Below are 16,112 nucleotides of genomic sequence, written 5' to 3'. Positions count from 1 at the left end.
GCGAAAAGATCCACCGAGTGTGGCGCAGTCAGCCACAACCACATGCCATGGATAGAGCTTACGACATACACTTCAGGGGACTAAAAGTTCCCCACACTGTAACGGGTAGTTCTATAAAAAGCATAGAACGGCTTTTCACCACAAAAGATGCAGGAGGCCGTCGTACATAGGTACAGTGCGTTAGAGCTGCGGTACTGTCACCCTCCTAGGTACATCTTGGCACTCCTGAGAAATGAGAAGAGAAGGGTGCAAGAACCCAGACTGACTAACTCTTCTTATTCCAATGCAAACCATAGTATATACGCTGCTTATTCTTTGAAGCATTGACGATGCTTTATTGTCGCGACGCCTTCCATATAACCGATCTTTCTCGACATAGGGCATTGTTGGCGAATTATTAGTCCCTTGTCTACTGGTCCATGTCTTCGAACTCTTGGGATCAAGACGGGCGCCCTGCGCGCCGTCAGTCTATCCCGCTGCAGGATCTAGATGGATCGCATGTCGATAATCACCAAACCCAAGCCGGGCTTTTCTACCAACAGCCGGCCTCATCTTCCCTCTCCGATACTCCTCAAATGTCAGCTAACGCCCCTGGTATCTCGACATATTGGGATCAACCCTATGATCACTTCAACGATGATGTTAGTCCAGGATCGCCTATAGATCCCATGGCCTTACAATCAGCTTTGCCGCCTGGTATGGATTATCATGAACCAAGTCCACCACTGCCCTCTACGCCCGTCCGTACCTACGACCCTCCTGCTCCATATGTCGAAGATGCGCCGAGCACCGATTACGCCGAATCCGATCGAGTGCCCTTGACAGCTGGCGTTGAGCCCATCTCCGGTTCCTTGTCCGCCAATAACCTGGACGGCCGGAATCGAGATAGTTTTCAGACCGTATCGAGCGTAGAGAATAGCCCATCTCGCGGCCGCAGCACAAGAAGTTTGGGCGAGGATTTGAGAGCCAGCTATGGCTCTACTCGAAATCGTAACTTTGGTGCTTCTCTCAACCCGAATGAGTACGGAAGACCCAGGTCGCCTTCCGCATCAGGTGCCCTGTCGCGCGCTGGATCGATTGTTCGGGCAATGTCACAACGTGTCGTCAATATCAGTGGAGAGACCGAGGTTATCGATAATCGGGCGTCCAGGCATCGCTCACGTTCGCCTGTCGGGCGTAGTCAAGACAGGAACCGGGATACTGTTAATTCGCTATTCGCCGATACTTCATACCAACCACAACTGGTTCGTTCATCCAGCGAAAAGTCCACGCAGCCACGCTTTGGCGTGGAAGAAACTGCAGACCCAGAGCTGCCAAGGCCACCTCTTCCGAACCCTCTGAAAGGAAAATCCTTGGGTATTTTCTCTCCAAATAACCCATTGCGGCTGCGACTTTGCGATCTTCTAGTCAACCCATATACCGAACCTTTCCTTTTGCTTTTGATTGTCTTGCAGGCAATCCTTCTGGCAGTCGAGTCTGCCCCAAGTGTGTTCGAGAATGGCCGTCCTGAGCGATGGGGCAAGCATGCTATCGACTGGGCCATGCTCGCACTTTTTATAATTTTCACTCTCGAGATCATTTCGCGCACCATAGTTTCCGGATTTATACTCAATGCACCAGAGTACAGCACGATTGACCGTAAGCGTGGTATCCGAGCTGCAATTGCAGACCAATATCGTGCCGTTTTCCAGCCCGAACGGATCAAATCGGTAAAAAAGGCGTCACAATACAACCCAGAACCATCGGCCATCTCTCGTTCCTTCACGACCTTCATGCAGGGCCAGCAGGCCTTGCCAAGAACTCTGGAAGAACACCAGAGGTTTCAACTTGCTCGCCGGGCATTTTTACGACATTCCTTCAACCGGTTCGACTTCGTCGCCGTCGTTTCGTATTGGATCACTTTCTGGTTGAGCGTTTCTGGACTTGAAACTAAACATGACATGTACGCCTTTCGAATGTTGAGTTGCTTGCGAATTCTGCGGTTGCTGGCATTGACAAATGGTACTGCAGTAAGTACATGATTGATTGATGATCATGTGAAAATGAGCTTACAAGTTGTTAGATTATTCTTCGGAGTTTGAAAAAAGCGACCCCGTTACTGGCCCGTGTCGCTTTTCTCATCACGTTCTTCTGGTTGCTTTTTGCCATCATTGGCGTGCAAAGTTTCAAAGCCAGTCTGAGTCGGCAATGTGTCTGGTTGGATCCGCTTGAACCTACAAATCTAGAGGCTTCGTACACGAATGACGAAGCCTTTTGTGGCGGCTACTTGAACAATCGGACAGGGGAGACTATGCCTTGGCTCAAGTTCAACAACTCAGAGTCCTTGACAGACCTTATGAATGGGACCAAAGAAGGGAAAGGATTTCTGTGCCCTCGAGGTTCCATTTGTCTACAGCAGTCCAACCCACAGAACGGGACTGTCAACTTCGACAATATATTCAACTCCCTGGAATTAGTATTTGTTATCATGAGCGCCAACACGTTCACCGATCTTATGTATATGACAATGCGCTCTGATTATTTCCAAGCCGCACTCTTTTTCGGTGCGGGAACCATGATTATGATGCTTTGGCTCACGAATTTACTTATCGCCGTCATCACATCATCCTTCCAAGTTATTCGAGAAGAGAGCAAGGCTAGTGCATTCACAGTCAGCGAAGAACCACCCGTTCAAGCACATTCTGATGAAAGACTTCGCCGTACATCATCGTTGCAACGTGTCTACCACAAGACCAGAGCAGTCTGGATTCTTGTTATTGCCCTCAGTTTAATATGCCAGGCTTGCCGTAGTGCAACCATGTCATCAAGAAGAGCACGGATCATTGATACGGCAGAAATAATTGTTACTATCCTTCTTGATATAGAAATGATCATTCGGATTGTTACCGATTGGAACTATTTCCACAAAAGCTGGCGGAATATTTTCGATTTGGGGCTTGCAATCATCACCTCTGTCATATTAATACCTCCAATTCGCCGTACAAGAGCGTACTGGTGGTTGACAGTCTTCCAAATTCTTCGGGTCTACCGCATCGTTTTGGCAATACCCGTAACACGAGAACTCATTCTACTGGTTCTAGGAAACGCTGCCGGTATTGGAAACCTGATGTTCTTCGTTTTCCTTATGACCTTCTTGGTTGCCATATTTGCTGCGCAACTATTCAGGGGCCAGATACCTTTGTATGAAGATGGTGATCTCAATCGCATATCGTTCTACACCATCTACAACTCATTCCTAGGCATGTACCAGATTTTGACGAGCGAGAACTGGACAGAGATCCTCTATACTGTCACATCGTATACAAGACACAAAAACACTGCTTGGATCGGAGCTATCCTATTGATTGGGTGGTTTATTGTGGCCTTTTTCATTCTCGTCAATATGTTCATTGCTGTCATTCAAGAGAACTTTGATGTATCTGAGGATGAGAAACGGCTTCAGCAAGTCAAGGCTTTTCTTCAAAGGCGCGATCTTGGTGCTTCTTCCAGTAACCTAGCCCTCTCTACTATCTTTGGTTTTTCGAAATATCGCAAGAATAAGGACCCTCTCGATTATGGGCCTGCGACGGTCGAGATGCTCCTCAAAGACGCGGTTGTTCGCGAGTTCTTGGACGATCAGATGAACCCAAAACCGGAACATCATGCTCCTGTTAGAAGTGCGACCACGCTTTTGGGTGGTGAGATCAAGCCCGGACGAATCTCCGCCGTCTGGGGGAAAATTAAAGACTGGTTCAGCGATAAGGAACCGAATCCGTTTTATTCGAGCTTGAGATTTGATGGCGCGAATGACACCTCCGACCCTCGACAAATGGCCGAGCAGGCTATGTCTGCAACGATGACTCGAAGAAGAACCCAGAGAGAATACCTTGCCAAGTATCCCAACTACAACAACTCGTTGTATATTTTCACACCTAACAACAGCCTGCGCCGGCTTTGTCAGCGGGTTGTTGGCCCTTCTCGTGGTATCGAACGAATCGATGGCGTGGTACCTGATACCGTGCTTTGGTATTGTTTTACGATCTTTGTATATACCGCGATCGCGGCCATGGTCATTCTTGCATGTATCACCACTCCTCTTTACCAGAAGGAATATCAAGAACAGCATGATTTCAGTATTAGGAACTGGTACATCTGGACTGATATGGCCTTTGCCATTGTTTTCACGCTGGAAGCTGGGATCAAAATCATTGCAGATGGACTCTTGTGGACCCCGAACGCATTCTTGCGCAGCTCGTGGGGGTTTATGGACTCTATTGTCTTGGTAACACTGTGGATCAATGTTGTCACGCTTCTCATCAACGATGGCGCCATTTCCAGAGCCATCGGCGCATTCAAGGCCCTTCGTGCTCTCCGTCTGCTCAATGTTAGCAACAGCGCTCGGAACACCTTCCACGATCTCATTATCGTTGGTTGGTGGAAGATCTTGGGTGTAAGCGGTATCCCATCCTTTGTGGTTATGTCTTGCTAATAGAACTTTATAGGCTGCCTTCGTTTCCTTGTCTTTGCTCATCCCGGCTGCCATTTACGGCCTCAATCTATTCAACGGTCTGCTTTTATCTTGCAACGATGGTGATGATGGAATCAAGACTATGGACAACTGCTACGGGGAGTTTGAAAGCACACCATTCAGTGATGATTGGCCAATGCTTGCCCCTCGTGTTGCTGCAAATCCTTTCTTCAGCTTTGACGATTTTGGTTCATCTTTGTTCATCCTCTTCCAGATTGTCAGTCAGGAAGGATGGACGGATGTATCCTTCGCTGTCCAGGCTATCACAGGCCGGATGGAGCAGCCTTCTGACCTGGCCTCGCAGGGAAATGCCGTCTTCATTGTCATTTTCAATCTGCTGGCGACCGTCTTCGTGCTCACGCTGTTCATTTCCGTGTTCATGCGCAACTACACAGAGCAGACTGGCGTGGCTTATCTGACGGCTGAGCAGCGGTCATGGCTCGAATTGCGGAAGATCCTGCGCCAGATTTCGCCTTCTAAAAGCTCTTATGATGATTCCGAAAAAAGTTGGAAGAAGTGGTGCCACAAAAGAGCCATTGAGAAGAAGGGCAAATGGTATCGGACAATCACAGTCATTCTGGTACTGCACTTGATTGTTCTTGTTTCAGAGTTCGCCGACGAGCCGTGGTGGTGGACGAGATACCGTGACTTTGTTTTCTTCGCCTTCATTGTGGCCTATACTATCAACATCGCGATCCGCATCATTGGTCTAGGCTGGGTACGGTTTAGACGGAGCTCATGGGACCTCTACTCTCTTTTCATTGTCTTTGGCGCTTTTGTTTCGACCTTTGCCCTCTTGATTTCGGATACCGACCTGGAAGCATACGTTCAGCTTCACAAGGTTTTCTTGGTAGCCATTGTGCTGTTGCTTATTCCCCGAAACGACGCACTAGATCAGCTTTTCAAGACTGCCGCAGCCAGTCTGACGGTAATTGGCAACTTGCTTGCGACATGGCTGGTATTCTTCCTTGTTTTTGCCATTGCAATGACCCAGGCTTTCAGCTTGACACGGTTTGGAGAGGAGACAGATGGAAATATCAATTTCAGAACCGTTCCCAAGGCCTTGATTCTATTGTACAGGATGAGTCTTGGCGAGGGATGGAACGCGGTCATGGAAGACTATGCCGGTATTGAGCCGCCGCTTTGCGTTATTGATGAAGCCAATTTCTTTAACAGTGATTGTGGCAGCAAATCTTGGGCAAGAATTCTATTCATTGCCTGGAACATTGTCAGCATGTATATCTTTGTGAACCTGTTTGTATCACTCATTTACGAAAGCTTCAGCTATGTCTTTCAACGCTCGAGTGGCATGGCAGTTGTGGATAGAGATGAGATACGACGGTTCAAAGAAGCTTGGCGCAGCGTGGACCCGGCAGGCACTGGATACATCACAAAGGCGGCTTTCCCTCGGCTGCTGGGCGAGCTATCAGGCGTCTTCCAGATGCGTATTTACGATCCTGAGGACAGTGTTCACTCCATCCTGGAGGACATCAGGGACGATGTGAAACTGACGCACCATTCATCGATTGCAACAACCAGTGGATTTAGCGGGATCGACTTGAACAAACTAAACGCCAGATTGAGACTCATTGACTCGGAAAAGGTCCGGTATCAGCGTCGGCGATTCAATACTTTCTACGAGGAAGTTTTGGTTTCCGCAGACCCGGATAGGGGCATTTCTTTCACGAGTGTGCTCATGATTCTGGCTCACTATAATATTATCAGCGACAACAAGAGTTTGAGGTGAGTTCTTCAATCTGACCGCACCCTTGGTATCAGTTCTAACCGAATGCACAGGCTCGAGGAATTTCTGAGACGTCGAGCACGTCTCCAACGAGTTGACGACCAAGTCCGACGTGGCGTGGTCTTGGGCTTCTTCGACACATTGTAAGCTACAGAACTTCAACTCTGAGAGACTTCGTTAGCCACTAACACCGCTGCAGGTATTACACACGACAATTCAAGAAGCACTTAATGCGCAAGCAATCAGCGCGGATGACTGCCGTGCCACAGTTAAATATCCCCGAGATCATGGTCGAGAACGATTTGAGTGAGGATGAAACCGGCAGAGCAGGGTCAAGATCTCCTCTTTCACCAACCTCACGCCCATCGAGTGTCGACGCAGGAGAGCCACGCAATTGGTTGGCGTCTGTGGATCTGTCGTTGCACGATACATCATGGAGTCACCCTCTCAGCTTCCCCAGAGCTGCACCTCCATCACCAACGGTGCCTTCTCAACCTTCGGCCTTCAGTTTCGAGATTGAAGAGGACGAGCCTCAGCAGCCTACAACGCAAGCGAGAACCTCGGCTCCCACGGGACGTGAAAGTAATCATTTGGATCCAACCAGCCCTATGCAAGTCCGGGGAATGCTTGACGATTCGGTTTGGGGCGAAAGTATCCGCCGAAGTGCCACAGTCAGGCAGACACAGAACCGGTCATAGAAGGACCACGACGAGTTTCACCAATGATGAAACCGAAAGGCGTAATAGAAGAGAGGATAGGGACGAGATGCTATACACATCAGATGAGAGGAGACCAGAATATTGCCAGGCGTTTTCTTCCTTCCTTCCTTCCTTTCTTTCTTTCTTTCTTTCTTTCTTTCTTTCTTTCTTTCTTTCTTTCTTTCTTTCTTTCTTTCTTTCTTTCTTTCTTTCTTTCTTTCTTTCTTTCTTCTTCTTTCTATTCTAATGGAACAACATGGCAACGCATTAAATGGGAGGCAAATTCAGGACGATGGACTCATCTGTGGCATGATTCAAAGCTAGGTACGGCGTTCCAGGTCAGTTAAAGGCTTAGAGCAAAAGGGGGAAGCAAACAGGGTGTCCCTGGCTAGGTACGAGACTTTGTTTCGGTCGATCAAAAATAGACATCTGCTTTTTTACGCACAAGACGGTATTATGTGTCGTCCGTGCCACGGCACGCAACATCCAGTTAACCATCCAACCAGGTCTGGTCCTGAGGCTCGTTTGATCAACCCAAGAGTGTACTATGTATCTGTCTGCGACAAAGAATCCTTGCTTTAGTAGTAATAGTTTGTGAGCGACTGTTTCAGCTGCTAGTCACAACGTTGAAATGATCCGTGCGTGCACCCACATTCCCGTCCTCAACGACCCTTGGCAATCCTGATACAAACGACAAGGACGGTGCGGCATGCCTAGGATGATCCTTTTTTGGGTCTTGTGTCCTAGATAAAGGCACGGCATCTTTCCCTTTTGCTTTGTCTGTTTTGCCTTTGCATTCATCCAAAGAAACACCGTTCAGTCTTTCGTTGACAAACACAAAGAGTCGTCGGTAGAAACATACCAAAGGCTGTGCCTCTACTTTCTATCCTTTGATCTCGTTCACTCTTTCAAGAAGAATCTGATTTATCACGTTACACGACAACTGCTGGACAGTACGCACTTTACACGACTACAAAGAATCATCACCATCATTATTCCCATCAACAACAACATCACATAATACCACAATACAGTCTCACGTAACGAGACCTATTACTACATTCGACCCTATCATCAAAAACATCACAAGATGACTCACAACACCCGCTTTGAAAACATGGCCTCTCGCTTCTCACCCTCTCGTCTGCGTAACTCCTTACGCCGCAGCTCTTCAGCCTCCACTTCCACACAAGCATCATACTCATCCGTCAACACTATGGGCTCGTCTGCTGCTGCTACCATCAACAGCGTCATCTCCCGGCAGCCTTCTCTTTTGAGTCTAGAAGCCGAGCGCAAGAGCTTCGGAAGTGAGCTGAGTCTTCTTGAACCCAGACCCATTGTCTACTGGGGCAGTGTAGAGGAGCGTATGAGATAATGTGTCAAACACTCACTATCTTGATGATTCAATATGAAGGGTTACTGTTTGACGGTTTCAATGTTTAAGAGATGTACTTTTGTGTGGGAATTTAACGTTGTTTTGGCCTTGCTTCTCAAGTTTCTGACAAGTCAATTCAGAAAGGGAACCGAACAGGATAGGCGTTTGTGGTACATATGGGTTTCTTATTATTCGATTCTTGCCGAGATACCTTTCGGTATGATACATACATGTAGTCTTGCTGGGCTTCAATTCCACATTCAGATTCAGATTCAGATTCAAAACCACTCGAACTTTTGCTCCCTCTTCCAGCGTTGCAGGACCAAAACATCCGGTTTCATGATAATTGTTGACACTTCCAACTCATAGTAATGTTCTCCTTCGCTTGTGAGCTATGCAGGGGTGCGAAACGCATGCCACGGCCCACAAAGACCCCTGAAATACCCGTGCCGATGTCAGCATTTGCAGCGATACGCATGCCACTTTTGATCGACATTCCAAAGCCAGTCAGAGTCAGTGCATCGTGACGTGATGGTACTGCTGAAACGGCTGTCCACAGGAACATGATGCAAGTAGAAAAATCTGCTACTCCAATCCTAAAAAAATCGGCAAAAAGCCTCGTAGAGCAAAAGGATATTAATCGTCTGAAGAATGTCCGAGAGTCGATAAATCTGCCGGCTTGTGATGGGAAAGTATAATGCGAAGTGACATGGTATGACCTGATGCCACCCCGCGAAACGCAGGGGAGTGTCCATTATTGCTGGCCTCCTCGGCTCCGTTACGGATGGACGATCGGTCGTTCACGCCTTCGAAAGCAGCGGGGCAGTTTGATTGTCGACCTGATGCTCAACAAGAGCAGCAACGCCGTGATACAGCCTACTTGTCACGAGCCACACGGCGCTCGTGGCCAGAGCCAAAGCCACTGCCATGAAGACAAGCACGGTAGACCTTATTTGAAAGGCCTCTTCCGCTTCCATCTTCATGAGCTTCTTCTGCTTGCTGTGATAATGCCAGCGACCATGATGCTCATGGTCGCTGTGCCCAATATGTTGATAGGGCTGAAGAAGCCATCGAGGTATCCATCTTGCCTGCTCGCTACCCGTGGCGTAGAAGTTGTTGCGACTAGCAGTGTGACGGAAATCAACCAAGAGAAGCGAGAGCAGGAAAACGGTAATATTGATTGGTGTCATGACAAGCTAAAGATGGGCTTTGTTAGCCACCTGGTTCGTTCTATTTTGTTTCATTTCAACGTGGGAACGACGAGGTTTTTTGCCTTGATATAAAAGGGCATAACCTCGAAATGATTTTTAATAGAAACAGATAGAGACTGGACACACACCGAGTAAAGCGTCGAAGGCTGGTTATTGCCAGCATTTTGTGGTGGAGGACCGATCTTGGCCATGATGGTAAGAATAGGAAGTTAGAACGAGCGTCAAGATTTACTAGTTCAACGGTGCATTGAGCAGAATTGAAATTCAAAGACGCAAAAAAAGAGGTTGTCTGAGTGTTTGTACCAAGTTCAATCAGTGCATAAGTGAATTGATAGGTACCTAAAAGTAGGCAATAAACAAAGATCTGATGAGCTGAGTGCGGTTGTGGCTCATTTCCAGTTACGTAGCCGCCCTAGTGAGGAGTGAGGTCATCGCCTTGTCTCAACACCCACAGGATTCCCGAGCCTCCCGATCATCATAACCTCAATCTAGCCCATGGAATTAGCATAGCTCTCAGCTATAGATCCCTGTTCCCAGAAAACCAGCCATCTAGAAAATAAGCTCTCCAGAAGCCTTAAAGGTGTAAAAAGAAGCACCAGCAGCACCAGCAGCACTTGTGCTCAGCCATGACATAGCTTTCACCTGCATGGGTAATGTATTATCGTCCTCAGCTCTCGCCAAGCCACCATTTCACAGTAATCAGCCTCATCATACTACGACGTATGCAGCGCCGATCCTTTCTAGGTAGTCAAGCTTAAGCTCAGGCACAACTCCATCATCTATCTGCATTGGGAAAAAGAATAAAAGAAGACCATTCAGAAGTTTCAACTGTAAAATCCTATTACAGCAAGGGTAACATAGTGGCTTGCGTGTAGCCTAGGTTACTATACGTTTTCACTCCATCTATTTTAACTTGTCTTAGTCCATATCCAGTCAGCCATTGAATTTCCAAAGCGCCGTTTGCCCATATAAGACCCATGCCTACCGGTACCGACCTATGCATACCAACGCCCTCGTGTCTGATCCAGTACAGCCGTTCAGTCTAGATTGTCCCCATTCATCGTGCGTTATGAATATCGAGTACAAGAATGTCCTCAGCGCCCAGCCGGGTCAGATCGTCCATCACAAGAGCAATCTTCTTCTTCTCAACCATGGAACTGACAGCGACCCAGCCCTCCTCATCGAGAGTCGTAACTGTGGCCGATCGCTTCCCAGGGGTGATCTTGGTTGCCTCGACCAGACGGCTTCGCTCTATGTTGTACTGGCAAAGGACGTAGCTCTTTGCGGTAATGACACCTCGGATACGTGAAGTGATGAGGTCAATAAGCTCGGGGTTGGAGGGCGTTCTCGACTTGATCAGCACAGCAGTGGAGTCAACCACGGTATCAATGGCCTTGAGGCCAGCAGCCCGCATAGTCTCTCCAGATTCTAAGAGAATTCTTTGTCAGTCATTGTGCTTGGCCATAGACAAGGTCTGTCACATACCAACGAGATCAACAATGCCCTCGGCAACACCAAGAGCACAAGCAGCCTCGACACTGCCACTCAATTCTACAATCTTGGTGCGCATCTTACGGGGCGACAGTTCACCACCGGCGTTGTCACCCTGCTCAAGCTTGAGGAAGTAGTCGGCAGCAAGGTTAACAAAGCTAGTCCCAATGGTCTTGCCGACAAGATCCTGGGGGGTCTTGTACTGGCCCTTCTCGGGAACCTGAACCTGGAGCTTGCAGCTTCCAAAGCCCAGCTCCATGACCATGTCGGAACCAGCAACCTTGTCCTCGGTAGAATTCAGGTCAACTGAGCTGCGTCGCAGTTGGTTGTAGGCGCGAACCGAAGCATCGTGTTCCTGAACTTGGTCCCATCCAGTAATTCCGAGATCGCAACGGCCTTCGCCAACAAAGGTGGGAATGTCGGCAGCGGGGAGAAAGATCAGAGCGATTGGGAGGTTCTTTACGAGAGCAATGTCGAGGCGGTTCTCGCGGCGGAATTGGACGTCGGCGCCCTCAAGGAGGTTAAGTGTAGCAGCATTGAGTCGGCCCTCTACCAGGACATTAGCATCGTCGTCACATCTGCAGTCGGAAGAACAGAATCGACTAACTCTTGGGGACAGCGAACAGAAGACGGCCTTCGAGACTGGAGAGAATTTCACATTAATTAGTGTCTGGGTATTTGGAAAGTGGGATGTCAAGGATTGAGTGATCAACTCAAACTGTCCAAAACGGGGCAAACCAACCTGTTGACGAGATCCATGGCGGGCTGGTTATTATAGGTAGACAAGGTAGTGGTCAGGATATGTTTTTCGTTGGACTTGAGTTTGAATTAGGTAAAAAATCACAATATGGTTAATGTAGAGCCTGTACGTAGAGAGCAGTCGGGGAATTTATTACTGTCTGCTATGACTGCTAATGACTCCGAGTGCGGGGCTCTCATGTCAAAACGATGGCGGGGCCCATAACGTTGATTGAGGCCCCAAGCGTGGACGGGCGCGCTGAAGAGACATGATTGGGGGTTTGGTCAGGTACCACTAAAGCGAACCACCACTGGCGCAGGCTGCCCGACCATCGGGGCTGGGGGGTTCGGGACAGTGGAGGCCCACCAATTGTAAGACACAGAGATAACACGATGTTGAGCACTTGATTGAGAGCGTCTTGAGTCGGTAGTCGAGAGCAAGTCAATTGATCGATGCAAGCAACGTGTATTGTGGAAGATTGAGCAAAGCATTCTTGTTTATTGTGGAGTAATTCAGATCATAGTTGCCCAGCATTGAAACATTGCTTTGCTTAAGTATTTCTACTAGACAGATGCAATAAATATAGGTACTAGGTAGGTGCTGGGTAGGCAACCTAGGTAGACAGTTGGTTCAATCCATCCGAAGTTGTCCCGCCTCATTGGCCTTTAACATTTTATAATTGAGACAGGGACAGGGACGAACAAATGGTAGTCGAGGCTCGAGTCTGTTCCGTGGTGGGTCAAGTTCCATGGATACAACAGAGGAGTTGGTGTGCATCTAGAATGAACTTCAAGGATGAAAAAAAGTTGAGTAAAGACTTGTACTCCAGCAAGCATGGCAACCCCCAACTCCATCCAAAAGATATCTGGTCTCATGTGGTGAGAAAGAGTGGCTTATTTTTGCTCCACAGGACTCTGTTTGTTCTCACGATAAGAACTAAAAGGCATGTGCCAGTGTGCGTCCTTGTGTTACACACATGAGACAGTCTGCTGTCTTGTGAGCACATTACTCTGTCAGTATGTAAGTGGCACTGGAGGGAGAGGCAAGTGGCTTGCTGCGTTTGTTCGCATATGCATGCACCTTTCTTTTCTTCTCTTCCTACATACAACACGGAGTACAAAGTATAGACAAGCCAGTTGCCTTGTCATCTCCTCCAAGGCACTGTACTGGATTGTACTGTAAGCACATAGCTACAGCTACCTACAGCTACAGCTATAATGAATAGAATGCACGCTAGTTGAACCCCGAACACCCAGTCCTTGTTCGAGGTCTCAGTCTTTTCAGCTTGGAGTCGGTTCTTCTCTAACATGGATGTCTCCCGGATTGGCTTAAGCCTTCTATGACAATCGCGTGAGTTTGTCAAGTAACAGCCTAGTGTTCGGACATGCCTACATTGGAGTTGCCCTATGCCATAATAGATTGGAATGCCATACCTTAACCATGGCCTTGGGATAAACTGAAATCCTTGTGGCGTAGGAAACAAAGTTCAGCGCGCCCGACCATTACGGTAATAAAAAGGTTCTTGTGATATCTGAACCAAGACTTGGGGAGCCTTGGGGAGCCCACCCAGTAGATGAGACAAGGAGACCTACTACCTTAGTATTGAGACTCTTTTTTTTTTTTTTAGCGCTCCCGGGCCGCGCCACTCGAGAGCTAAGAATTTCAATTTACACTTTACCTTCAGCCGGGCTTCTGGGTTCCCCACCAGCTGACTTATTTCCAAGTCTACATCCACTAACTCACCTTACCTCACCTCACCTAACGTCCATTGCAACACACACAGTACAGTACCTACCGATACACCTGCGTTTGGGAAGAGACATCATAATCGTCGGCCTCTCCATTTGGTGGCTTTCCTGTCTTGGCGCTTTCTTCATTCTTCTTCATTCTGGCCACTTGGATACTTGATTGTATCTTTTTTGCTTATTTTTGTTTTCGTTTTCACTACCTTGCTTTTTTGTCCTTGCTTTACTTTCCATGCTTCGCTAGGGACGGACCGAACGGGGAAACGGACGAACGTAACGCAACGCAACGCAACGCACAAAGCCTACCTACACAGCAAAGCGAAGCGAAGTAGCTATCAGAGCACTTTGCTCTTATAGCTCGCCTGGTCCGCTCAACTTTCTTCTCCTCTTCGCTTCGTCCTCCACAGATCGTCCTTCTTCGGATATCTACTTACTTGCCTATCTGTTCCCATTTGTATATATATATACCTACTTATACTCGCTACCGTCGACCGCAATCGCAGTCGCAATCGCAATCTGCAATGAACTCGTCCTATCACCCTCCCGACATGTCGCAGCGAATGCCTGGCCCTGGCTCTGGCTATTCGTCCACCGTACCACCACCTATTCACGCATACCAACAACACCAACACCAACACCCTCCGCCGTCTCTTCCACCTCCACCGCCAGCTCAGCATCACCATTCGTCTCATGCTCCTCCTCCGCCACCGCCGCCTCCGCCATCTTCTCACTCGCTGTCCTCGCATCAACACCACGCTCCTCCGCCGCCCCATCACCATTCTCCTCCGCCGCCCCATCACCACTCTCAACTTCCGCCATATCCTCCAACTCAATACCAACAGCCTCATCCGAGCCAATACCCCCGACCTCATCCACTTCCTCCCTCTCGGAACGATGAACCTCCTCCGCCATCCTCAGAGCCATCTCCCAGCGACCAGCACGAGAAAGCCAAATACGAACCACCGTCTTTCTCTAAAGTTGAAGAAGGCACAGGCTTGAAGTACAGGTTGGTTACATATAACCTCTAGAAGTGTCATCTCGTTCTTTTAGCTAAACGAGCTTGCTAGTCTCGATGTACAACAGCAACCCATACGTGCGCGCATGTGCGGCTTTGGCGACAAGGTGCGCTTGCTTCCCGTCCATGATTTTGTCTATCCTTCTCACAATTCTCGTATAGGATCGCCGCCCAATTACGCCGCCACCGTGTGTTCGTCTTGTCATAATCGACAGTGACACAGGGAAGGAGGTTGACTACAAGTACGTAGCACGTGCTGAAACTCGAGAGACTAACTTTCTTACAACTTTCTTACTAACACGATACCTGTAGTACTCTCGATCATGCCATGTTCGTGCTGTCGGTCGACCTGTGGGATAAGGACGGTATCAAAGAAGTGAACCTTGTCCGATCTTCAACTGGGCCGGGCTCTGTGGCATCTTCGAATAATTACTCCTATTCAACTCTCGAGCCTAACACGCCTTCTTATCAGCAACAAGCTCTCCCTCCAAGCCGCGAGTCTGGTTATTCGCAGAGTCAGGGACTTGGGTACGGGCAGGAGTATGCCCCGCCGGTGCAACAAAACTATGGGCAAGGTTGGTTGAAACAAAAGCGATAAATGTACGAACACTTCGATATCTGACAAATTATTAGCACCGTCGTACCCATCAAGCAGTTCATACGGCCCGCCTCAGCAATATTACCCGCGACATAGCGGCTACAGTGCTGATCCTCCCGCTCCGTCGGCCGGTGCTCCTTTCCGCAATGGCTACAGCCAGGATCAGAGCGCGCTTACCCGAATGGCAGTGGTGGGAGGTCAGCCCCAGGGAATGTTCACGAGGAACCTGATCGGGAGCCTGGCTGCAAGTGCATTCCGTCTTAATGACACCGAAAAGAAAGCAGGTATCTGGTTTGTCCTCCAAGACCTGAGTGTTCGCACTGAAGGCACATTCCGGTAAGAGCGAGAAAATAGCTATTGGGCTGTGCGAGTGTCGATTTTTTTCAATGCTAATTGTGAGCTTCTAGATTACGCTTCTCGTTTGTCAATGTTGGAGGCGGCCCAGGTATGGCAAATAATGTCAACCAAGGTCGAGCACCAATCTTAGCCTCGTGCTTCAGCCAAGACTTCAGCGTGTATTCGGCCAAGAAATTTCCTGGTGTGTGTGAAAGTACATCCTTGAGCAAAACATTTGCGCTTCAAGGCATCAAGATCCCGATTCGAAAAGATACAAACATTAAAGGTGAAGGCGATGACGAGATGATGTACGATCAGAACTGAAAAGGCTATTTGGTGGCTCGAAATATCCCTTGGCGCTGATGACTACGTCAAAATTTAGCTGGTTCGAATCATTTAGAAGCATTATACCCGCAAGAGATGGGAGGAAAGGCATATGTGGTAAACAACACTTGAAGAAGACATTAAAATACAGTTCTTCTTGGTTATGTGTTGAGGATGACCTGCCAACGGGTGCATAGATAGATACTGGAGACCTCTCCAATCTACAAGGTCAGGTTGCGCAATTGGGGAGACATACCGGCGCCGGCGTTGGGAACTGATCGATGATTACTTTACCATGCAATTCTGTCTCGGATCTGCTCTGTGTTTGC

At 48.4% G+C, this 16,112-nt stretch overlaps 5 protein-coding genes across 5 annotated transcripts; 3 read left to right on the top strand and 2 right to left on the bottom strand.

Moving 5' to 3' along the window:
• Positions 1–419: 419 nt before the first annotated feature.
• FSST1_004231 (calcium channel protein CCH1) lies at positions 420–6,949 on the top strand (the record flags this gene model as incomplete). The annotated part of the gene is made up of 5 exons (XM_083230386.1): positions 420–2,009; positions 2,063–4,429; positions 4,482–6,250; positions 6,305–6,394; positions 6,451–6,949. 5 exons carry the CDS (start codon positions 420–422, stop codon positions 6,947–6,949), a joined length of 6,315 nt encoding a protein of 2,104 aa, XP_083087661.1.
• A 1,090-nt stretch (positions 6,950–8,039) lies between these two features.
• Positions 8,040–8,324, top strand: FSST1_004230 (uncharacterized protein; the record flags this gene model as incomplete). The annotated part of the gene is made up of 1 exon (XM_083230384.1): positions 8,040–8,324. The coding sequence occupies one exon, from the start codon at positions 8,040–8,042 to the stop codon at positions 8,322–8,324; it is 285 nt and encodes a 94-aa protein (XP_083087660.1).
• Positions 8,325–9,124: 800 nt separating this feature from the next.
• FSST1_004229 (uncharacterized protein) lies at positions 9,125–9,726 on the bottom strand (the record flags this gene model as incomplete). Its single annotated transcript, XM_083230383.1, has 2 exons — positions 9,125–9,520; positions 9,664–9,726. The coding sequence occupies 2 exons, from the start codon at positions 9,724–9,726 to the stop codon at positions 9,125–9,127; spliced, it is 459 nt and encodes a 152-aa protein (XP_083087659.1).
• Positions 9,727–10,592: 866 nt separating this feature from the next.
• Positions 10,593–11,785, bottom strand: FSST1_004228 (ATP phosphoribosyltransferase; the record flags this gene model as incomplete). Its single annotated transcript, XM_083230382.1, has 4 exons — positions 10,593–10,963; positions 11,021–11,575; positions 11,634–11,668; positions 11,769–11,785. The coding sequence occupies 4 exons, from the start codon at positions 11,783–11,785 to the stop codon at positions 10,593–10,595; spliced, it is 978 nt and encodes a 325-aa protein (XP_083087658.1).
• A 2,246-nt stretch (positions 11,786–14,031) lies between these two features.
• Positions 14,032–15,783, top strand: FSST1_004227 (velvet 2; the record flags this gene model as incomplete). Its single annotated transcript, XM_083223769.1, has 6 exons — positions 14,032–14,516; positions 14,578–14,632; positions 14,688–14,767; positions 14,838–15,100; positions 15,159–15,459; positions 15,531–15,783. The coding sequence occupies 6 exons, from the start codon at positions 14,032–14,034 to the stop codon at positions 15,781–15,783; spliced, it is 1,437 nt and encodes a 478-aa protein (XP_083087657.1).
• Between the last annotated feature and the right edge of the window lie 329 nt (positions 15,784–16,112).

The sequence above is a fragment of the Fusarium sambucinum genome, chromosome I, assembly GCF_050947815.1.
Source record: "Fusarium sambucinum isolate potato_lamoka chromosome I, whole genome shotgun sequence".
Classification (NCBI taxonomy): Eukaryota; Fungi; Ascomycota; class Sordariomycetes; order Hypocreales; family Nectriaceae; genus Fusarium; species Fusarium sambucinum.
Note: the sequence above shows the minus strand (reverse complement) of the source record. Positions and strands in the feature narration are given on the sequence as shown.